This window comes from Pseudopipra pipra, chromosome 8, assembly GCF_036250125.1.
Source record: "Pseudopipra pipra isolate bDixPip1 chromosome 8, bDixPip1.hap1, whole genome shotgun sequence".
Classification (NCBI taxonomy): domain Eukaryota; kingdom Metazoa; phylum Chordata; class Aves; order Passeriformes; family Pipridae; genus Pseudopipra; species Pseudopipra pipra.
The window spans coordinates 33,090,100-33,114,010 of NC_087556.1; the positions used below are offsets into that span (position 1 = coordinate 33,090,100).

The following is a 23,911-nucleotide window of genomic DNA, read 5'->3' on the forward strand; positions in this document are numbered from 1 at the left end:
CCCTGCTGCAGTTTTAAGCCGGTGATCAAAGTCTTAAAAGTCACTCAGTCCCATCTACATCAAACACCAATTAAACTTGTGTTTTTCTCAGTCTAAACCAGACTAGAGTCAGAATATCAGAGGCAGAAATAAGTTTTACTTCTAAGTTCTCAGGCAACATCAAATTATTTCGTGTCCTTGTGCCCCAAGTTGTTTTTCTTTCTTGTCTTAACTGGAATAATGAGAAAAAGGTGGGAGGAAAAGTGCATCTACCTGGGTTGTTCCAGAAAGGCTCAGCAGCAAACATTTTGAAGTCTGCCATGAAACATTCATCAGCCTCATTTGCATTACAATGTAATGGTTCTCTGGGTGAAATCTTGAAATCATGGCAAATTTTTTTGATTTAGAGATTACTAAAATCACTCCATGCAGCTTGATAGGAAGGTACATGCTGGAAACTTCAATGAACCACATGAGCACAACACAATGCTGAAAGGATTTAAAGGAATTTGTCCTTATGTTCTCTGCATTTTAAGTTCTGAGTCCAGTCATTTTTTTGCTGTTTGTTTGGCAAAGGCATATTTTCTAGAAAGGTATCTCAGAAATGCAGAGGTCACTGGTGTACTCAGGACATTTTTGAAGTAGGTAATCAGTGTCTCCAAAAAACTATGTACCTCAAAAGTACTTCTGTCTGAGGTATTTTCTCCTTGTAAAGCCCTTGGTGCACTGTAATCAAGTTAACTCTCAATATCTTTTTTGACAGCAAAACAGCTTGAATCACATATTTTTAAGACTTTTTTTCTTTTTTAAGTTCGAATAACTTTCCTACAATTCTGTTTAGAATAGGAAGGTCAAAATACAATATTCCAGTGCTGCTGTTAGCAGTATCAGATAAAATTATATAAATCTTTGTTTATAATGCATTATTTAACTAAATAGGATTAAAAATCCTTCATTGGGTCCAATTCTTAGTTTTGTGATTGTTTGTTATTATTTTCAGTTATTGTAGATTTGCAGACAAATGCTGAGGAAAATAATAGTTCTACTGCTGATTATTTAAAATACTTGCAATAAAAATTAAAATATCACCTTCAAAACATTTTAAAAATAACTCTCCAATGTATGGCTATTTTTTTAAAGTGAATTATGAATTTGCTGGCTTTCATTGTAGTGGTTTTTTTTTTCCCCGTATCTTGTACTCGAAACAGGAATATTTTGGAAGCCAGGTGTTAGCTATTTAAAAGTCCAAGAGGTCATTCCAGAAATATGTGTGCACTTGGAGATTTCCTCTGGAAGCACTTGGAAACAGGGAGCCCAGTTCAATACTTAAGTGAAGAAAATGAAACATTCATGTGCCTTAGGCAGATATTGTTGCTGCAGCCAAACAGGTTGAGGAGGCACAGCTGAATTTGTATTCCGTGCATTTAGGGATACAAATTCTCCCCAATCAGACTAAATAAATCAGCAGGCCCAGGCTTTATCATCGCAGATAACCCTTGTTAAACCAACGAGTTGTTTTGGTGTGGTTTTTTTTTTTTTTTTTCCCGGAGACAAAGGCTGGAATGAATTGCTCCACCGGAGCTGCCAGAGCAGCGCGTTGATGCGGGAGGTGGGAGGGGGAATTATTCATGCCCTCGCAGCCCGAGCTGGCACGTCCTGGCTTTCCCTGTCACCGCCGCAACAAGTGGCGGCTGTTCCCCATCCCATGGCCCTGGAGAGCCCGGGATGCCTTCGGGAGAGGGAGCAGCTCCGCAACCCCGCTGTGCCCGACACGCCCGGCTGGATTTCCAGGTTAAGCCCTGTGCAAAAGCGACTCGGGGAGCACAGTCCTTTGTAACTCAGATGTACCTGACCATAAACTTTGCTTCTTGGGAGAAAACTGCTTGTTTCGGTGAGTTGGTGCAGCTTCTGATGTTTTCTGAGCCTGCTGTAAACTCTTTTCTCTTTTCACACGTCTTTCTAAATACACTCTGCGTTCTTTCTGATTTTAAAGGAAGCCTAAAAAGGCAGGAAATACCTTTATTTTTAACTCCAGAAAGTATGTAAGCAGTACCTACAGAGCAGACACAAAAGTTATGATCAAGCCTTCCTAAATTATCTTGTACTAATTAAATTTTCAAATCCCTGTAGCATGCTACCAAAACAAGGTATATTTATGTTCCAAGCCTGATTTTTCCAAACTGAGACTAACGTAATTCAGTGTCACATGCAAGAATCTGGAAGGAGTTTTATTTTCCATAAAAAAAAGTTAGTTCCCTGTTGGAAGTGTAACTTGTGTTGTTGCTCTTTATTCAGTTAAATACATTCCTGACTGGGTTGGGAACAGGAACTGAGACCTGCATTAAATCCTTACCATGCATTAAATATTCTGTTGTGTCATAAAATAGTGGAAAAACTTTGGTAATGTGGTTTTCCTAAGGAGAGGAAGGAGATATATTTTGTATGTAAAGGGTATGGCAGCGATGAACTAAAGGAAGTTTCACCACTTCTTTATAAAGTGAAAAACTTCAAAGTCTTTTGCTTTATTAATCATTATCAGCAAACCTACCTGTATTGTTTGTTTCAGCTGTCTGAGTTCTGTTATTTTCCAGGGGTGATATTGTCAGCAGAGCCTGAGAGCTCTCAGGTAACTCAGTATTTGGCACAATTAAAAAACTGATATAAAAACAATCAGCTCCCCAGAGCAGAGGCCACGGGTAGGAGCATGAACGTGAAATGAATCATGAATGAGTCGATTGTGGATAACAAGGCTCTCTCTCTTTTTTATTTGTTTTTAATTGCAGAGTCCAGATTCTGCTGCTTCTGCTTTATTTTCTTTGTTTTGATCACAAAGGCATTTTATTTTGCATCCAAAAACCAGTCAAAATTTTGAAGGGATAAAAGTATAGCATAATGATATCTAGTGCTGACAGTAATTAAAAGCCCTGTGTTTTAAGGGGAAAAAAAACAATCCAAGAGGTGAAAATAGGGATGTGTAAACAACAGGAGATATGCAAACAATGGATGTAATCCTGCACTCCTTAATCATGGGAGTAATCCTTATTCAGAAAAGTAATCCTGTTGCTTTGAATAGCCTCCCATCAGTAGGTGCTGTAGCACAAGGCCCAGCTTTTCCAGGGAGATAACAGTGTTTTACCTGGTTTTGTCTGCAGAGCAATTTTAGCAACACGGGTTTTAGTGATGTGTTTGAATGCATTAGTGATAATAATATTAAATTAGACTTTACCAAATGTCCGGTTTTCCCTCTGAAAGTATGAAAGAGAAAAATGGAATAATGGATTAGATGTGTCAGGGAGAAGGTACAAACCCCACGAGTTTTATTAGAGTTGTGGAATAGCACTGCTCACCCTGTTGACCACATTTGCAAATCACTTTTTGGTCCATGAGATATATAAACTTCGTGGGTTTTTTAGGGTTTTTTTTTTTTTGCAACTTGAGCAAAAAAACTACTGTGACACCTGATATCTCTTAAGTATCTCTTAAAGGTGATGTTGATAAATACTGTCTATCTTATTTAAATACATGGGGTTTGTGGTAATGTCCTGTGAATATTTTTGCTGCTGTTATGGTTTGTGGTCTTGCCAAAATAACACCTGCAGTTCTGCTGTGCAAATAACCCGTTTTTATTTAGATGTGGGGGTTGTGTTGCCCATTTTTATCAGCCCAGCTCAGCATTTCTGAGCTCTCCCCTTCCAGCCCGTGTCCTGCTGCCCTGTAATCCAGGATGGGGCTTGGGAGCACCTGTGTGCCCTTCCCCAGGCAGTGCATCTGTTAATGAGGGAAACTAATTACTTAAAAGCTTTCAGCACAATGGGGTTGAGAAGTATAAATAGTCATGAACTGCTCGTGGTGCCCTGCAAGCCGTGGAGCTGTGTCTGTGCTGCTGCCAGCAGTGCTGGTGTGGGTATGGGTGTCACCCTTTGCAGTCCCTGCTCTGTTAAGATGCTTCCTGGGGTGGAATATTCTCTTGTGTGCACCCTGAAGGGGCCAAAATAGAAGTGAAGTAAAAATGCAACGGTCCCAGATGGTATAAAAAACTTAAGTGAAGTTGGTATTAAGTACTCTTTTGGCTTTTTGTTGGCTGCAGTGGGATGTCAAAAATGAGCTGATTTTCTTTCATCAGCTGTAAGATTTTGGCAAAGACATGGCGAAGATTTTGGTCATTTATATTTGGAAATGAGGTATAGTGGATTCTCAGTGTCTATTTGCACAGAGATAGGATGCAGGAACAGTTTAGTGCTGAGACTACATGGCTCTCATGGACATGAGGGTGCTGGAGGCAGTAAAATGTCCCCAGTACCAAGAAGCTGGAAGGCCAGACTGGCATCTGCTGCCAGGGAGAGACTGGACTGGTCCTTGGCAGCAGCATTTCCTTTCTCTTACTCCATACAGAATCCCAGCAGGAGCATTAAGTCTCTCCAGGCGAGTCCCCTTCTGTCCCCTGAACCCTGCCCCTGTGGTCAATTCCTAATCCTTGGAGAATCCCACAAGCATTGGTAGCACATCAACTTGTATTTTATAACCACAGTTTGGAGGGTACTTTTTTATCCATCCATTCTCCTTTATTGAATTTTATAAAAAAACTCACAGGCAGCTATTTTTGTTTAAAGATCTCCCTCTGGCAACGGGCAGAGGTCAAGTGCCTATTTTAAATTTTTCTACCTTTTATGAATTTTAGAGGTGGTTCTTCATGCAAATTTATCAAGAAGTCTTTAAAACTTGGCCAAAATGTGCTCATTTGGTGTCAAAAATCGTGTGGGCAGTGATGTAGAGCAGCCTGAGTTGGATTTTTTTGTGTGTGTATGTGTGTAAGAGGTGTTTTCTGTGATTACTGACATGACATTCTCATGTCTCTCTCCATTAGGGTTAGGGTTGGTGGTATTTGGTTGAAGGTTGGACTGGATGATCTTGAAGGTCTTTTCCAACCTGACTGATTCCAGGATTAAAGGATGTTCATGTCTCCCTGCTTCCCACACAAGGTGGGGAGATGTGTAGTCTCAGCTATTTCCACAGGTTAGAATCTCTGTGAGAGCAAATTTCTGGGTGTGCATGTTGGAAGGGATGGTAAGAACAGGTTTTGCACGGTTTGACAGCATTCCCAAAGGAATGTTGATGTATTTTGCTGCTCTTTGGGGTTGGTGACACACCAGCAGTGCATCGTGGCTGTTTTGCCTGGCAATGGGTGTTGCTGTGGTGGATGGTCTTTGCTGCATCAACATAAACACGTGTTCAGATTTCCCACTGAAAAGGTTGCATAAATAGTAGTTAGATGATATTTGAAACAATACCAACATTCAGTTCTAAATCCAAATACTACACAAAATAAAAGGCAAGTTTTAAAGCCCAGGTAGAGGAAATATTCTGGCTGTTGTTTTGCAGCTGAGAAACTGCGGCAGAGAAAGCAGGAGGACTGGAAAAGCCAGGGTGCAGCCTGCACAGGGTCTGGATTGAGCAAGGTCTCTGAGTGTGGCCCTGGGAATATCAGCCAATGACTTGATTGGTCCCCCAGGTCACAGCCACGTGGCAAACTTCATCTAACACAGCATGGTGTGGACACTGGCTGTGGAGAGGAAGATGTGTCCCGTGGTCCAGCCTGTCCTTGGGATGGGAATTGCCATGTTTGCTGTGTGTAGGACCTTGGGGACAGCAGTGCCATGTGTGTGTGACCGGGGAACAGTCACAGCAGAAGGGAACCACAAGATGTTGTGGATGACTCACTCTGGTCTTTAACCTTAACAAAAGATTAAACCAACATAATTACCTTAATTACAGGCTTATCAGCAGCTTCCTAGTGGCAGAAGCCAGGAGGAATGCCCAGGGAGGTGGTGGAATCCCCATCCCTGGAGCTGTCCAGGGAATGACTGGACATGGCACTGAGTGCTCTGGGCTGGGTGACAAGGTGGGCATCAGGCACAGGTTGGACTCGATGATCTTGGGGGTCTTTTCCAACCTCAAGGATTCTGTGATTCGAAGCGGAAAAGCTGTGCTGGTGTGACTGTACATGTTGCACTTTAACGTATGGCAACAGCACAGGTGAAACTGCAATGCACATTCTTAAAATAAAGGTTTTTACTGGTTCTCCATGTGTTCCTTTGCTGTAAATCCCAGTCTGAGAGCAGCCAGGCCTGGAGGAGCAGAGTTAGTAGCAGTCCTTACCCACACCAGTGTCCCCCCAGGGCAGGTTTCAAGGGTGTTGAAACATTGCTCTTGTTTCTTGAGACAGTTCTGCCTCTGTATCTCTGCAGAGAGGGAGAGGTGAGCAGAGGACAGTCACACTCAAACCTCTCTCTGTGTGTGGTTCCAGGCTCAAACATGCCTCAGATTTCCATCAGTGACGTGCAACACTCATTAATCACAGTCCTGTGATGGTGTAACACGTCAGTCACACACCTGACACTCCACTGGGAGCAGCTGGGAAAATTTTGGGAAACTACTGTCAGGAATATGCAATGACCACTATTTTGAACATGGATTAACTTTCCTCCCCTCTGTGCAAAGTATAAGCAGCTCTCTTTGAGTGTTGTGTCTTGTTGATGGTATGTTACCATTAATAATTAGGTTCCTGCATAGGGATGTATCACAAACAACTGAAGATATGCCTCTGCTGCCTTTATACAAACCTCTCCTGATGATTCAAGACCATCAGGGCAGGATTTGTAAGGGACAGAGCACATAATGGTGCAGAACAAACACAATAAACAGGGATGAAATTATTGCCATTTACTTTTGCCATCTTTTGGAAGATGAAGAGTTGAGTCAAGAGAATGTGGGTACAATTTCCCTTGTGTCTGTAGTATAGCACAGGATAAACATATGGAAAAAGAGAAGTGTTTTTAGCAGCAGAAGACAGAGCAGACGGTAACACTGGCTGCACAGTATCTTCATGCAAATTTATTGAAAAGTCCTTAAAACTTGGCCAAAATGTGCTCTAGAAGGGTTCAGCTCATTTGGTATCAAAAATCACGTGTGCAGCCATGTGGAGCAGCCTGGGTTGTTTTTTATGGTGCATTCAAACTGCATATGAAAGAGGTGTTTTCTGTCATCACTGACATGACATTCTCATGTCTCTCTTTGTCAGGGTTAGGGCTGGTCAAAGGTTGGACTCAATGATTTTGGAGGTCTTTGTGGGTGCTCTGGAGCACCTTGGGGTTTGTGTTTCAAATCTGCTTGGATTTAATGGATTACATTTATTTTTATACTTCATTGATTTAGACTTCTGGTGTCTCTTAGCAATGCAAACATATAAAATAAAGTTGGGAGGTCGAGTACAAAACATCTGGGAAGATTGGGAAGATACCTGGCATGGCTAGGCTTGGGAGTTCCCATGGGAAAGCAGGGCAAGGCACAGCCCATGGCCACACACAGAGACATGCTCTCTACACTCTTCTGCCTGCTGTGTCTTCTGAAACCACCAACTGATGCTTTTTGGGTGCTGAGGAGGAGCATTGAAAGTTATTTTTAATTTTTTTTCAAAAGTATCAAACTTTAACGGGCAATGTTCCTCTGCAAAGCCTTACAGGAAGGGGGTATTTTTCTGTGTGTGTAGTAAGATTTTGTTAACAGGTCACCTTTAAGGGTAGATTATACTGAAAACAAGGTTTTATCAACGTTATGTGTCCGGTTCTCACTTTGCTAAAATTTTGTTTTTGTTTTTTAAACTATCTTTTTGCTCATGTGACTGAATAAAAATGAGACACCCAGTAAATTCCTGACCTTCATTAGTGATACTGTGCAGTACTGCAAAAGCAGAGGAGCTGTCTGCAGGGAGGGTCTGTGCCAGCCTGCAGGTAACTGCACAAAATATCTCCATTTTTAAAAAGGGAATGGAAGAAATGGGATTTCTTTCTCACTTTCTTTGTCTGGAATTGGATGTGGACACTCCAGTGTGCATTGTGGCACTGGGTGTGATATGCAGAGAGGGCATTGAGGATGGATCTCTTGTACAATCCTTCCCATGTGGAATAAAAGAGTTGATGTCATTATGCAGCCTGAGAACTGCCTACTGGCAACAACCTTTGCCTGGTGAGCCCATAGCTAAATAAACCAAACTCTTATTTTCCTATTTTATCCTCTTTTTGTTATCTTTTATTTCAGAATTTCTCAAGGCTGAATTTTTTTTAAGGCAAATGCTGCCTGCTTCAGTTTTTTCCCCTTTTTTTCCTCTTTCAGTCTTCTTTTTCTCTCTGCATATTGCCTTGAACAACAGCTCATGACCTACTTCTGTCTTTTAATTGCTGCTGCAATATGAATTTTAATTCCAGCTAGAGTCCAGATGTATTGAGGGCACACAGCACATGCCAGAGCTGGTGCCATTTATCTCACAGGCCAGTGTTTCCCAGCCCTTTGAATTCAGGGACCCCTTAACCTCTCTGAAAAAATATCTAAACCCATCATCACACATTTCACTGTCATCTGGTGATGGGAAATGGAGATAATAACTGTTAATCTAAATGCTAATATGTATTTTCTCCGACAGCTTAGTTTGTTTTACTGTTCTTTAACCTTTGACTAAAAATATTAATGGAGATGGATGTGAGTCTTGTGTTTGCATCCCCCAGTGCCCAAGTGAACCTGGCCATGGGCAATTTATAGGAGGTTATGTCTAGGGGTTTTTTAATATATATTATTATACTTATATTTCTATTATTATACTTAATATTTTTTCCTCTTTTCATTCCTATTTTTTGGAAATAGTGGACGTTAGAAGACAAGTGGGTCATTGAGAACCATAGGTATTATACATGTGGTAGAGATCACAGCTTGATGAGCAGGGTATTGGGCTTTACATGCTCCAAGAGAGTTTTGTGAACTTTGTTCACAAAAAAAATCTCTTTATTCATTTCTCTGCACTTGAGGAGAAACACTGGCTGCATGCACTGCATTTTGAGCATCTCACAGATTCCTCTATCAGTGGATATTTTGCTATTTTACTTAGCTAAGATTTCCCTTTTTTTACTCCCTGAAATGGGTAGTGAAGGCAAGTTATCAATATGTCTTCAATGAAATTAATTCCACCAGAATTAGAGCTAAACTCGAGAAAGGCTTTAATTTGAATCATTCTATGATTGTAGCTTGTGAAGGACTCGAGGATCCTTTGGGAGGGAAAAAAATAAAAGCATCTATAAAAACGTAAGATGGTTTAGGATTGGTGAGATTAAATCTTGAAATTCTGGGATACACTAGATTTTGTGGCTGGGAGAAACCCAGGGAAGGACAGCCCATGGGGGAGGATCCCTGCCTTCACCATTACAGTATCCTCTTTCCCATAGATATTTGCCAGACCCTGTTGCTTGCTAATCACTGCCAAGGAAGGATTTAACAGCACAGATGCATCAAGTCATTATCCCAGTGATGTATGACAGGTATGATGTTTTTGCAACCTGTTCTCACAGCCGACATAACGTTACTGCCTGATATTATTACTGATATTTGATGTACAGTACAACTGTACTTAATTAGTTAACTCCAATGCATTTTCTGCCAGAGCAGAAAGGAAAATCACCTTCTTGGAGAAATGCCTCAGAGCAGGATGAGTGAAAAAAGCAGATAGGAGAGTGTGAGAGGCAGAAATTTAGCACATTAATCCTGAAGACCCTCCAAAATCTGCAGAACCTTGTAGCTGAGATTTTGAAATACAAGCCAGCAGTTTAGCTGTGAAATAAAACTCTTTAAAGGAAACTGTCATGATATTACCTAGAAACATTTTAGAACAGCAACTTAATCCAAATGTTTATGGGTAAGGTAGCAGAGAAATGCTTCTGTGCTCAAAGGAGAAGTACTTTTATGTTTGGGAAAACAACCTGCTCCTCCACCAAAGGGCTGAAGATGTGCCTTAAACACAACATTCAGCCATGGCCCAGGGAGTCATCCCTGATACAACCACACTTATGTCTCCTTCATACCTACATTCACAGTGGCACCACAAGACCATTAAATAATGTTTCATCTTCTTTTTGCATCCTCTGTGGAGGCAGGAGACTGAGTTTTGCATTGGTCTCTTGACTCCCCTTTGAGTGGTTGATGACAATTTCTGTGCTGCCATCCTGCACACAGCCAAAACCTCCCTCAGCAGCACACAAAGCCTTCCACCAGCAGCTGAGTTATTAGAAATAGCTTTCATGTACTTCTGTCCTGTGGGAAATGTGGGCTGGCTTGGTTATTGTCCGTGGGAGGAGGATGCGGGAGCCAAACACCGCTGCAGGTCCCTTTTCTCTCGCAGGTGGAAAGATAAAAGGGCTTGTAAAGGGGTCTCTGAGCCCTCTTCCATAAAACCAGGGGGGATTTTCTTGCTCAGGGCCCATGGGGGGTTGTGAGAAGGGCCTCCACTTGCATTTCCAATGCTGCTTTCACCCTGTGAGGCTGGAACAAGGAGCAAGGGATGCAACAGGGCAGGAGCACAGCTCCTGGAGCTCTGGGCTAGTGGAAGGTGTCCCTGCCCATGGCAGAGGGGTGTAATGAGATGGTCTTTAAGGTCCCTTCCATCCCAAACCATTCTGGGATTCTATGATTCCTGCAGTGCCTGTTTGAGGCAAGTCTGACTCCTAAGTTTTGTCATTCCCTGCAAACCTCTTCCAGATTGAACAGGACTGCACTGGGAAGGCTTGTGGAAGCCTCCAAGGGAACAGGGCTGAATGCAGGGTTGATAGGCTTGTGGAAAGTGAAAGAGCTGTTTCAGTGGCTCCTTCCAGGAGCTTGGGAAGCAGAAAGGTCAGAAAGAGCCAGCAGGGAGAAACCTGAGGAACAGCTCAGTGAGCTGCAAGGAAACCCAGGCTGCTGCCTGCATTTTACAGGGTGGGAAATGAAGTCCTGCCCTGGGTCTGGGAGAGGCAGATAAGGGAAGAGTGAGGAAGGGGGATTGTCTCACGTGCTGGTACTGCCTTTCCAACCCTCCCAGCCTAGAGGGTCGTGGAGTGATTTAGTCTCAATCAGCTGTGCTCATGTACTGTTGGGATCTTCAGTGAGCCGCTCTGCCTCTTACATCCAAGCTCCACTTTATTACTTCCCATGTTCTTTCTCTTCCCCTTTGTGCTCCTCAGGTAGCAACTGCGTCTCAGCTTGTTTTCAGAAACCAGCAATAATATTTCCTGAGCCGATTCCTTTCTTTAATTCGTTGTTCTGGTGTCTGACACATCCTGCTCATACAGAGCTCTCCCTGGACTCCAGAGTCTCTCTGCAGTACAAGTGTCTTGAACGCCATTTATTTTAATCAGGGTTTCCAAAATTCCGTAATACTTCAGGCCAATTTCCACAGTAAGTCTGAACACATTCAGCAAAAACATGTGCAGCCAGTGATCAGACATAATTGCCAACAATTTCACACCCACAGAATCCTTGCTTGCCTCTAACATTCCCAGAGCCCCATCCTTCCCATCACTGCTTCAAGCAGGAGTCTCCCAGTTGCTAAGGGGATGGAATTTTTTATGCACTTCTATATGAAATATTTTCAGCATAAAGTGGAGAAATAACCAGAAAGATGTATGGGTAATGTTTTCTGTATTAAAGTGGAAGGACGAAACTGCAGTGAGAAGCAGATCTCCAGAGGTCTGGAGGCCAGGTTTGATGCAGGTACATCCAGGCATTCAAAATATTACTTGATCCGTGTCTGCTGCATTTCACTGGAGCTCTGACAATTACAGGCTGTCACAGGAGACTTCCACTTCTACTCCTGGCTCAATTACTGTCTCATGCTTCTCATAAATTACCACTGCTGTACATAAAGTCAAGTTCATTCTCCTTTTTCTTTAGTATTCTAAGGAAAAGGGAGAGGCTGAACTTCTACCACCCAGCATCAAACTGAGCCCAAGCCTCAGATGAGCTCTTTATTGCATTTCAATTAAATATTTTTTTGGCAAAATTGTGGTTATTGATGGCACTGAGTTTAAAAAACCAGCTTCCTATGCTTATTGGCCATTCCCAAATTGTTGCTATAGGAGTACCTAGTACACCAAGGAATAAAATAACAAATATACCTAATCAACTTAGGTCCTCTTAAAATTTCACAGACACAAATCAGTACTAGACACAACACTTGAGGACATCACTAGATTATATTATTGCTACTGTACTTTCCATACTGCATTCTGTTCCTTACACAGCCTAATCCTTGTTTTCCTTTTTCCCTCTTCTCACATTTACCTTAAGCTGTTCGTGACTCCTGGTTTCTTTCCCAAGAGATTAGTTGATTGCAGCTCAATAATGTCTGAGTAGTTCCAAACATTCCTTGCTCTTGCTGTTTGTAGTGATCTGAGTGTGTCTACACACAATTCCTGAATCGTGTCCAACCCTGACACTCAAATGTGTCAAGCAGGCTCCACTTCCCTTGTAAGTGTTTCCCTTCTCTTGCTTCTCTGCTTTTCCAGCTGGGATTGCACAGCCTGATTGCCAGAAAGGGTATCAGCAGAGGGTCATCTCTGGAAGTGCTCTCCTGTTGAAATGAAATTCCTCCAAACCTGGGAAACTGTGAAGTGCACACACAGAGCTACTGGAATATGGGATGAGTTGTTCCCAAATGACTTATGGAAGTGCTTAACTGAGCTGCAGGAGAGAAATGCCTCCATTCAGGCAGTACCTCCAAAAAATTCCATATCTTTTAGAGATCCCTGTATACTCCTATGACTTTGCCCCTCTTCCAGCTCAGGTGTCTCCCCCTCTGAGACACCCCAGTTAGTTGCATTTGGGCTGATGTCTGGAGAGATGGGAATGGATTTGGCTTTATGATGTCATGGATTGAGGTATGAGAGAAATGGTAAGGAGGTTGGGAGATGGGAAATGTTTTAGAGTCCTGGGTAAGGATGTAAGGATTTGACTCGGTTTAATAGAGGAAGAAGCAGTTGATTCATGTCTGGCACTTGTGCACAAATCCTCTCCAGGAAAAAATATATCTGCTTAATCAGTTTGACCAAGGGTGATAACACAATGTTAAAAATCAGGTGGCAATGGGATGGAAACCTCATGGAAGAGATAGGGTTTAGCAAACAAGGCTGTTATCCGTGTTACCTCCTCTGGTTTGACAACAGCAGAGGGAATGTCTTGACTGCACTTCCTGGTTCTTATGTTTTAATGTACTTTATTAAAGTACATTAACATTTTTGTTGTCCTAAATGCATGAGCAGCTCCTTGAGGAAAGAATTCCTTCGAGCAGTGGATTGCCTTCCCTATTCTTTTATGTGCTTTCTTTCATCCTATGAACCCTCTATTGTTTCCCTGCCCCACGCTTCCACCCAGCTAATGGGTTTGTTCTGGGAACAGGAAAATACACTTCTGAATCTCAGGTCTAGAGTCCATCTCCTGTTTCTTTATCCCTTTAATGAGCCATTTATGTATAATTAGAGAAACTACCCGAGACACCTATTAAGAAGGATTTAGCTGTGGATCATAAAATCTGTAAAGAATCGTAGAAATATGGAATGGTTTGGGCTGGAAGGGACCTTGAAGCTCATCTCATTCCACCCCCCTGCCATGGGCAGGGACACTTTCCACTAGCCCAGGTTGCTCTGACCTGGCCTTGGACACTTCCAGGGATGGGGCAGCCATAAATGGCATCACTGATGCTCTGTTTCAAGAGGGCTCATTAACTCCCCAGCACTGTTTCTGAAGATGAAAAGTCTTCCTTTCACAGTGCAGGATTTTTAACTGTGCCCTGGCTGAGGATTACCTCAACCTGCTATAAATTGAGATGTTTCACTAATTGGTTTCTTGGTTCATTAGCCAAATTGTGAATATGAGGGAAATGGAAAAGGCTCAGAATGAATTTCCCTTGCAATCCTTAATTTAAATGGTGAATAATAATTTAGTGTTGAACAAAACATGTTATGTGATTTGCTGTGATGGAGGTAATTTTTTACTTAGGAATCATCTGCCACCTCTAAATCTTTGTGGGAACATTATCCTCAGCTCTGCCTCGTTCTGATCTGATGTGACACAAGGTAGAAAGTATAATCATTAGAGTATAATGTAATAATCTCAAAATTTATACAGAAACACTTTGTCATGGGAAGTTTCTCCTCACATATTATTTTAAGTATTGAGATAAGAGGCAAAAATCTTTAAAAGTCAGCTTTAGTGCCATGGATGCCATGGCTCTATTTCCATTTCAGCCATGTAAGTAACAAAAATATATAACAAAAATACAATGTGTCCCCAGTTTACTCTTTCCAACGCAGTGCACTCAGCTGAAAATCAAAGATTAACTCTGAGCAGCTAAAAGGAACACATTCTCCTGATTCACAGAAGCCACTGCTGTAGAATTTAATCTGTTTTATGAAACCCCAACCATTGATTGTTATGGCATGACTGTGGCACGGGAGGTCATTTGTGAGCACTGAATTACTGGTTGCATGACAGGGAAAAAAAGAGGGCTAAAAGCAAGGTTAAATTAAAGAAGCTGCTAGAAGCTATTTATGTGAGATGAATGGATATTATCCAAATTAATGACAGGAAACCTCCAATTAGCTGAATATTGATGCAGAATTACAGCTTTATAAGGTAAATACATGTTTTCTCAAGCCAAAGGCTTGGGTATGGGAATGTTTATCCTGCAGCTGTAATGGGGGTACAGGTAGATGAACATTTTCTGTGTATTGGGGCACTGTGACCTCACTGCTGTTGCTGACAAATCTTTACAATAAATCTGTCATTGTTTCCTAACATCAATAGGAATATTAAACTTCTGACCTTGCTCTCTAGACTGTTATCCCAGAATATGGGATGGGCAAAAGCCTTGACTTGCTGCTTTGTGTTTCAATAAACAGCTTAGCTTTTATTTTAGAGCAGAGGTTTCTTCTTTAGCCCAGTGGATGTTGTTTTGGCATCACTAAGTGTGAGGGGAACCTCTAAACTTGTTTCTGTTTTGTTAATTTATATAATTTCTCTGCAAATGTGCATCAAGGAGAACTGTGGCTCTGAACTCCTTTTGTTGTGGTTTTTTTTGGTGATTTATACACTGTAAATAATTGTGTAATGGAGTTATTGGATCAATTTACTCCTTGGGAAGGGTAGAATTTTCTTTGGAATTCTCTTTATGTGAAAAGGGGGTTGTCCAAGGCCAGGTTGGATGGGGCTTGGAGCAACCTGGTCTAGTGGAAGGTGTGCCTGCCCATGGCAGGGGGTGGAACTTGTTGGGCTTTAAGGTCCCTTCCAAGCCAAACTATTCTTTGATTTTATGATCTCCCAAGCTGTGTCCTCTCACGGTAAAACACTGCAGTTCACATTCATGAATCCTTGTAGTACACCATTGACTGTGTATATATGGTCTGCAAAAAAGTAAATTAAAAAAACCAAACAAAAAAAATCCCACCCCAAATTCCCAAGACCTATTAAGGTCCTATTTTCCTAAATATTTCTAAAGGATGCTCACAGTGTCTTTTATATAGTGATGGGAGCAGAATAACAGCACTGGGCCAGAGCAAGGATCCTGTTACTGCCTTATCCTGATTCTGGTCATTCAGGTTCACAATTTCATTGCATGTTGTGCAGAAAAAATATCTTGTAACATTCCCACATCTCTTCCTATGCATCTTTTGAAGATGTTTGTTATTCTTGTCCATCTCTACCCTGTTCCCTCTCTTTTGACTTTTGCTGATGAGTCCCAACTTATTTAGTGCCAGTATTTTTCACTAATGTTCCTTTTTCTGGGCCATTCTGGGAAAATATTAGTTCTTAGTATAGTTCTGCTGTTTTAGGATGCAAACTGGGTTTAAGGAGATTTAGAGGCACTGCTGTATTTTATTTATTTACCTAGTTTACTGTATATTTTCTTTGGTTCTTGACTGTGCTCCTTTGTCAACTTGATCTTCTGTCATTTCCATATAATTTATATTGAGTTTATTTTTTTATATCATCCACTGATGTATCTTAATCCTATAATATTTTTGAGATGCCTGTGATATCAGTATCCCTTTTTTTCAAATTAAGCTGGCATTCTGGATTACTCAGCATTTCTATATTATATATTCTTACTTGAACTCACACACTGTATTGCTTTGGTTGCTATTTTTATGCTTCAGGTACAAATGCAGCTTTCCTTGTCTTCACTGTTCTTTCAAATTATTTTTTTTAAACCTGAGATTTTTCTCTCTCCACTCTGTCCAAAAATACAGAGGCTTTTATAACCAACTTTTCTTCAGCTTTTAGTTGGTGAAAAAAACATAAAAACCCATGGAAAAAAAAATCCAAGAAAACTCTCTCAACTTTAAAAGCATTAACTGTGCTGTTCTATTCTGGTGTAGGTGGGCAAGGCTTTCTTTGCAGTCTCCTCCTTATTCTCCAGGGTTTTCCCAGTAAACTTCTCTATTTTCCTACTTTCCATTGCATTTTCCAGCACAGGGACTGCTTTGGAGTGGGATTGGGTTTTTTTCTGTGACAGTGTTTCTTGTTTTTTTCCTGTATCCACCTTGTCTTTCCCAGTTTGTCTGACTACCTGAGGAGAGATTGATCTCCTCCCGAAAGCTGAGGGATATTTCCAACACACATAATCGAAGACAATTACTTATATATGTAGTTTGATCCAGATAAAGCACCGGCCCACCTTTACTTTCTTTCATTTTTCCCTGCCTTTGATCCCCCCAGCTGTTTATTTTACACTTCTAGCAAGAGACATTTAGTAAAGGCTTTGGATATAAGATGAATCCTGCAACCAGAGCTTTTCCTCATATTGTATTTTCAAACTGAAATCCTCTCAAAAGGTCACTTGAAGGCTTGAAATATCGGAGCATTTAGATTGCTGTTGATTTTTCTCGCAGTGATTGACTGGCCATCAAGCTCATCATGCTCTTCTACTAAAAACAGAGTAACTGGTTATGTTTTCTTTCCTTGCAAAGAATTTTTCCACATAGCTGCCAGTGTTACTGCACTGATCAAATGGTGCAGAGGAAAAACCATTTCATGTATGTGCTGTAATTAAAGGAAAGCCCTAATCCATTTATCAATGCTTATGATGGGGGATTCATTTTCACAGCCCATGGGAGTGTTTGAGTTTTTCTGCACATAGCCCAGAGAAGCTGTGGCTGCCCCATCCCTGGAAGTGTCCAAGGCCAGGTTGGACAGAGCTTGGAGCAACCTGGGCTAGTGGAAGGTGTCCCTGCCCATGGCAGGGGGTGGAATGAGATGGGCTTTAAGGTCTCTTCCAACCCAAACAAATTTATCATTCTATGATAATGGTCTCTGAATGATTAACTCAAACCCATATCCCCAGTGAGGTGACATGATGACCTCTTTCATTCTGGGGGCTGGTTTGCATGAGGTGCTTTTTCTTGAGTGAATTGTATCAATATTCATGTTAATAACATGGTTTTAGTTGTACAGCTGGCTGTGGGTGTATTGTCTGGGACAATGTATTCATTGGTTTGGTTTGATATCCTTTCACCAAGTTTGGCTGAAATAAGGATTCGAGTTCCCAGTTCTCCAGGCAACCCCAAATGGTGGATAATTTCAGTATTAATAGCACTGAATCAAGGCAGGAATGGCAGAAGGTGGTTCTTTTATGAAACAAATACATTAAAAATATAGCCCCACCACCATCATACATGCAAGGATCAAATTGCTTTTAAGACTTTAGAAAGAAGTCATATTGAAGGTTTTGGGCAGATGGCAAATTCTTCCAGCAGTGACCTGCCTAGACATGAGTTTGATGCCATTTTAATTATTCATTTTTAAGCAGCATGATGAAGTGTGTGAACTTACATGTGTCATCTCAGTACTTTTTTCTCTTTGCCATCAGTATATTTCTGTTGGTCCGCTCTTAGTTCATGCCCTTAAAATACTTTTCTTCTTAACTTCCAGGCTTTGATGATCCAGCTCTGCATTGACACAGTGCAGAGTGTTTGAGTTATGGTAGAAAAATGTTAATAACATCCAGGGAAGGGGTTTTTTTTGGCTTGAGAGAGGATAGATCATGTAAATGAGGCAATCATTGCTGAGAAGCTCACTTAAAATCCTTCATTTCTCCAGTACAAAGAGCCAAACCTTTTAAAGGAAATGGAAGATATGAAGTGCTTTATGGAACTCAGTAGCAGAAATATAATAGCTCCGTGTATCCCCTTTATGCAAGTGTGGGAGTTTCTTGTAATGAGTGAAAAAGTAAATTATATATTATTTTTGCAAGAGAATTAGCTTTTATTTATGTAATCAATGTTTATTATAAGTTACGGATTTAGAGAAACAGATTTGAAAAAAAACATACTCTCTTGAGTTTACAATGGGAGTGATGTGCTTGATTTTCACCACAGTGAAATAAAACCTTATCCTTAAAAAAAAAAAAATAAATTCTTCAATTCTTACAAATATTCTTCAATTCTTATAAATATTCTTCAATTCTTATTAAATGTTCCTCAGTTCTGGATAATCCTGTATCATCTTCCATTTGGCAGCCTCAAGCAGCTGTTGGCTCAGTGTCTTTTGATTAATTCTCTCCCTGTTCCAGGGTGTATTATACCTAGTTTGTTTAGTGAAAGGGAATATGCTTCATATTTAAAAATCCCTTTTAATGCAGTTACTGCGTCTTTGCAGATTTAATTAGGTCTCAGTCCCTTCCAAATCACAGAAGTCAGAGGTCCCATCTCACTTGTCCCTGAGGCACCATTACAAAAAGTCCCCAGACAGAGTCGAGTTTCCAACTGATGACTTTACCATATAGGGGCTAATTACTCCTAATCTTACACATTGATGAGGTTGTATTTTATGTCTCTGAGCCCCTGAGACTGTGACTGCCAAATTATCCGCTCCTGTAAAACACGGGTTATTTCTCCATTAAACGGACTGGCTTCACAAATGACAATCCCTTCCTGCCAGGCTCTTGCATTTTAAACCCTAATTATTCCTGGCACACGGTTCCACCCGATGAGCCCTTGTTAATCCACGTTATGATCCGGGATAAGATGGTGGTGCCTGGCTGGTTTAAGCCAGGGAAGGGTGAGCAGAGCGAGGGAGGAAAGCCGTGCCCCGAGTCCGGGGGGATGTGGGAGCTGCAGCTGGACTCTGTGCCTCACTCAGCCCTACCTTGAGTGCTGCCTCTCATTTTATGAGCAATAACCCCAACAGATCTTTAAAAGAAATGACTCAACACTTTCACCTTCTGCGAGGGGAAAAATGTCTTTGGAGTCTGTAATGCATGAGAAGTGCTGGAAGCCTAATCTAGTATAAGCTGCCTTCAGCCAGCCCTTTTAAGCACCAGGGAAGAGAAATGAATATCTAAAAAGCAGCAAATAACTACAATTGCACTCTGATTTCATGGTTACATGTGCTAGAGGTCAGGAACACAAAGCTGTTTATTTCTTCACACAAAGCAGAGGCTGTTATCATAACCTGCTGCAGGCACAGGTACTGGGAACTCTTCAGGCAGGGAAATCTTGTATTTTATTACAGCACTGCTTCACACCACATAACCTCTCCTCCCTGCTTCTTCCTCTGGTAGTTCTGACCCACCCTGGTGGAGCTTGGGGTTGGCTCCCAGAAGGAGGAGTTTATGCCAGGAATCCAAGCGTGAATAATTTGGGTTTAGTTTATACAAGACCTTAATCCAGCTCTGCCAATAAGTAACCACTAACTGGGAGCTTTGTTAGAAAAGAAGAGGCTGGGAAGAATAAGGTTTGGAAATGGTGGAACTTCTCCTTGTCTAGTTGCAAGGAAGTCAATAACACCTTGATTTAGCCACTACTTTTTAAAAAGCAACAGGGACCTAATGTGGTAGTGCTCTTTGGGGGGAAAAAACCCAAAACCAAAAGACAAATAACTCCTTCAAAAAACAACAAAACCCCAAACCCTCCACCTGGGAAATCCTGGGAAAATCCAAGTGTTTCTTACAATGGCTACCACAGGCAGAAACACCAAGGTACACCCAGGGTACAGAAACATTTTGAGCTCATTTCAGTATTTTATTTAAATATAAAAAGACCTAGATAAATTAGAAAAATCCACCTGCTTGTGAATTAATAAACTTTCCTTCGATGTTGAATGAAACATATAAATCTACGTTTTTATATCTATCAGCATTGAATTTCGGGCCAAGGTGTTAATTGCAACATTCCTCTAACTAATGCAGTGACACATTTGGAGCAATAAAATGGTTCTAAATCAGTGTGACATAGAGCAGACTGATCTTCCAAAATGGTGCATTCAGTTTAGAGTATAAAAAACATTTTTGCCCTTTTATTTAAAATAGCATGAGTGGCTGACATTTTTTTTTTTATGTCATAGATAACTTCTATCCCACTAAGCACCTACAAAATGTACATACTTCTGAGTGTACTTTAATTTTCTTTTGCTTTTTAAAAAGGCACTATGCTGAAAGCCTGGGTTTTAATCTGTTTAAGGAGGACAAAATCTTTAACCCAATGCCCTTGCAGGTATCCCTACATTGTTTTTTCTCTCAAGTTGGCTGCAATTGGTTGGATTTTAATTTACAGTAAATACTGCTGTTGTAAATATTGGCCTTTTCTCCTCAGTTCTCTTGAATAATGCAGTGCTCTCTAGATTCAATCCCTGTGTGTACACATCTGTTTATCATTCTCACCATCCAGATTGCAGGGAAGTGTTATGGGAAAGAAAATACAGGATCACTAAGCTCCATGGCCCATGGTTTGAAATAAAACTGGCTTGTTTTCCTGCTCGTGGTGGGACAGCTCTTGGAGTGCTCCCAGCACACATTTATATGTGTCCCAGCAAAGACCAGGCTCTTCTCTGTTTTCTCTTTGGATATAAAAGTCACCAAGGTAACTTTTTTGAGCAGATGTAAAAAAGGTCCATTACAAACTAAAAAAAGAGCAAATAAAACAGCCAAAACTCCATCTCTTCCTAAAAAAACCCCCTGCAAATTAACCAAATTAAGTCCAAGTAATCCAATAAAGATGTCCACCTAAGCCTATCAGTCCAAGAAAATCAGGAGAAAAAAGAAGAGGTAGTTGTAGAAAGGAGGAGGAAGGGGACATGCTGCTCAGAGGGGAAGTGCAATTGTTATTTCTGGAAGGAGGGACAGCACAGTTGGTGGCAATGAAGTACTTCCCTGGCCTCTCATACCAACTGCAGTGGGTTTGTGGCTGGGAATTCAGCCAGAACACTGTTCTAAAGTGGGAAAGTGTGGCACCAGCAGCTGAGTGACAGGGAAGGGTGTCCCCACAGTGATGTGTTAGTTACCTGAGCTCACCCTGGCTGGAAAAGGATGGGAGCTGTATTTGCACCAGGATTCAGGAGTCAGGTAGAACACTGTGTTGCTGATGCAAAGAATTACTAACTCAGTTAACGTGACTGGCAATGACTAATCCACTGGCACAGTGTGTGTCCATTGCAAAGAGCTCAGGTTAATAATTACAGCCTATTCCACAACATGCCCACTTTTTCCAAGGAATTTTTCTTTGGTGTTTTTGCTTGGCTTTGAGAAGGTGAGGGAGGAGAGTCGTGTTGCATCATGAGAGAGTTCAGCTGGGAGCCAGCCTTAAATGGAGAGGGGAGATGTCAAAATTGAGGACTGTAGCAGTGTAGACAGGCTGTAGAATTTTATATCCTAATTTCCAGCTGAAACTTTCCTAAAAGAAAATTCCACCTGAGCTTCTTTTCTGCCAAAGCATCCAGGCTTGCACTGGCTCTCTGCACACTCCCAGTGCAAAGTTCACTGCCCTGGGCTTCAGACAGACCATCAACTGGTCACATCCCACCCGAGCACTGGTGTCACCAGCAGCTCTTAACATACTCTTTGTTAAGCTTGAAAATGCTTGGGAATGTCCTACAGGTCATTTTGCAGCTTCCAGCTGCAGGATTTAATGGCAGTTAATGTTAGAGAGAATATTGATAATGACCGAAGAGGTTTTTGAAAGCACATTCAGCAAAGTCTGTCTCCTGTAACTGGTGGACCTGAAGAGACCTTTGGGATCAATCCTTGTCCCAAAGCACTCAGTGGAAATGCTGAAAGTGAGAAGGGCCAGGATTTGGCTTGGGGAGCAGTGCTGGATGAAGAGTGCAGCTAAATTATTTAATGGTTTATGTGCTGGCTCTGGATCAGACATTGTCGTGGAAAAGAACAACTGTAGGACAAACCAAGTGGGGGTGGTGGGAACCATCCACAGCCACCTAATTCTGCCTTTGAGAGGGGGTCACTTCAGCATTTGGTTGCTCTGAGCTGTTCAGTTATTCCTTCTCACTGCATTATTCCATGTATTCTCTGGGATAAAATCTGGGTATCCAATACTGTGCCTATCATAAGCACATTTAGGAGGTTGACTAGTAGTGATTTGCTACATGACTTTAAACAGGACAGATGTTGTACATGATTATGTCTAAGGTACCAGTTATGGCATCATTAGATTGGCCTCCAGCACCAACTTTTAAGCCCCATAATTTTCATAATCTTAGCATGAGATTCAATATTTATTTAGAGACTGAAAGCAAAAATATTAAATTGAAAATACAGGCTAAAAAGAAAGAGGTAATTTCATGAGGGCACTTGGTGTGTCCAGCTGGAGAAGAGAGACTGAGGGGAGACCTCACTGCAGGTACAACTTCCTCAGGAGGGGCAGAGGAGGGGCAGGCACTGATCTCTGCTCTGGGGGGACCAGGGACAGGACCCAGGGAATTGCCTGGAGTTGTGTCAGGGGAGGTTTAGGTTGGATCTCAGGAAAAGGTTCCTCCCCCAGAGGGTGGTTGGGCACTGAACAGGCTCCCCAGGGCAGTGGGCACAGCCCCAGGGCTCAGGGAGTGTTTGGATGATGCTCTCAGGCACATGATGTGACTCTTCAGAAGGGTCCTGTGCAGGACTAGGAGTTGAACTGGGTGATCCTTTTGGGTCCCTTCCAACTCAGCACATTCTGTGATTCTGTGACAGAGCCCATGAGCCAAGACCCAAATATCACCCTGGTGCTCCTCCCTCCTCCCCTGTCTCCTTGGCCATTCCCTCTTCCATCTTCCCCTGTCCCTCCTCGTTGCTCCCAGTGCAAGGAGCAGCACCCCCCATGAGGGATGTGTCCTGCCCAGCTGGTAGGAGTGTCCATGGATCAAACATGGGAAACCCAGTGAACCTCTCCCTGTGGCAGCCTCTCATTTTTACAAAGACATTGATTTTCGTGGGGAGCTCATTGGAGATGAGCCATCGACCCTTCTGTCACGTTGTTTCAAAGAGACCACAAGCTCAAAAGCCCAAGGCTGGGCATAAAAAAGGATAGGGCATAAATCAAATTCCTCCTGGAAATCAGGCTAAAATCTGATCCAAGCAGAGGGCACAGTGTAAAAGGGTTGTCAGATTTTTTGTTCTCTGTGTTTGTTTTTCTTTAATTGTTTCACATGCAGTAAATAATAATTAGGAAAAATAATAATAGTTAGGAAAAAACCAGGACTTCTAAAACACAGGGACAAGTTTTCTGCAAGCACATTTGTGTCATGCTATGCAACATCCTCCTGCCCAGGAGAAAGTGTCCCTTTGTGTTTGTTCCTGTATCAGTCTTAGTGACATCATCATTAAAATGTAAAGGTGTGTGAATGACTTTATTCACAGAAGTATCCTCTAAAGGATGAATATTTTGAAAATAACTAGTCACATACTGAAATATTTTTCCAATTGGTCTTGCATCAAAGTGTGTTGGGGCGTGTGTGTGTATTTTACAAATGCAACCCTGGAGAGCGAGGAAGACCTGCAGCAAGTAAAGGAAAATGCGTTTTCTTCTCAATCAGTCACAGCTCTGGTGTCGCTGAATGCAATAATTTGGGATCTGAGCTTTTAGTCTTGCACAAGAAATGGAATATACAAACAATCATCAGTTGTGGTGGTTGCTAGGCAGCAGGTTAGTGCTCCTTGAAAAGCAGCCTGGTGGGGCTGGTGGGTGCAGACAGTTCCCAACCTGGCTCCTTCCCATCCAGGTGACACCCACAGCCAAAGAGAGCTTGAAAATTCTACTTTTCCGGCATTTAAAAGATGCAAAGTTAAAGCTTTGAGGGATTTAACATTTAAGCATCA

The 23,911-nt window shown here is 41.7% G+C and overlaps 1 protein-coding gene and 1 long non-coding RNA gene across 3 annotated transcripts in view; one reads left to right on the forward strand and one right to left on the reverse strand.

The window, feature by feature from the left end:
- Window positions 1-1,610: 1,610 nt before the first annotated feature.
- The window catches only part of C8H10orf90 (chromosome 8 C10orf90 homolog), a 66,503-nt gene continuing 44,202 nt past the window's right edge, over window positions 1,611-23,911 (forward strand). Inside the window, exon 1 of one of the 2 annotated variants that reach the window (XM_064663546.1) lies at window positions 1,611-1,870. In XM_064663546.1, the coding sequence (XP_064519616.1) occupies window positions 1,705-1,870 (166 nt within the window). In that variant the 5' untranslated portion in view covers window positions 1,611-1,704. The remainder of the gene's footprint in view (window positions 1,871-23,911) is intronic. The other variant, XM_064663545.1, reaches the window with a different exon arrangement.
- Window positions 10,954-12,637, reverse strand: LOC135418303 (uncharacterized). The gene is made up of 2 exons (XR_010432386.1): window positions 12,115-12,637; window positions 10,954-11,235 (listed from the first exon to the last, which is right to left on the reverse strand). It is a non-coding gene; the product is annotated as an uncharacterized LOC135418303 (long non-coding RNA).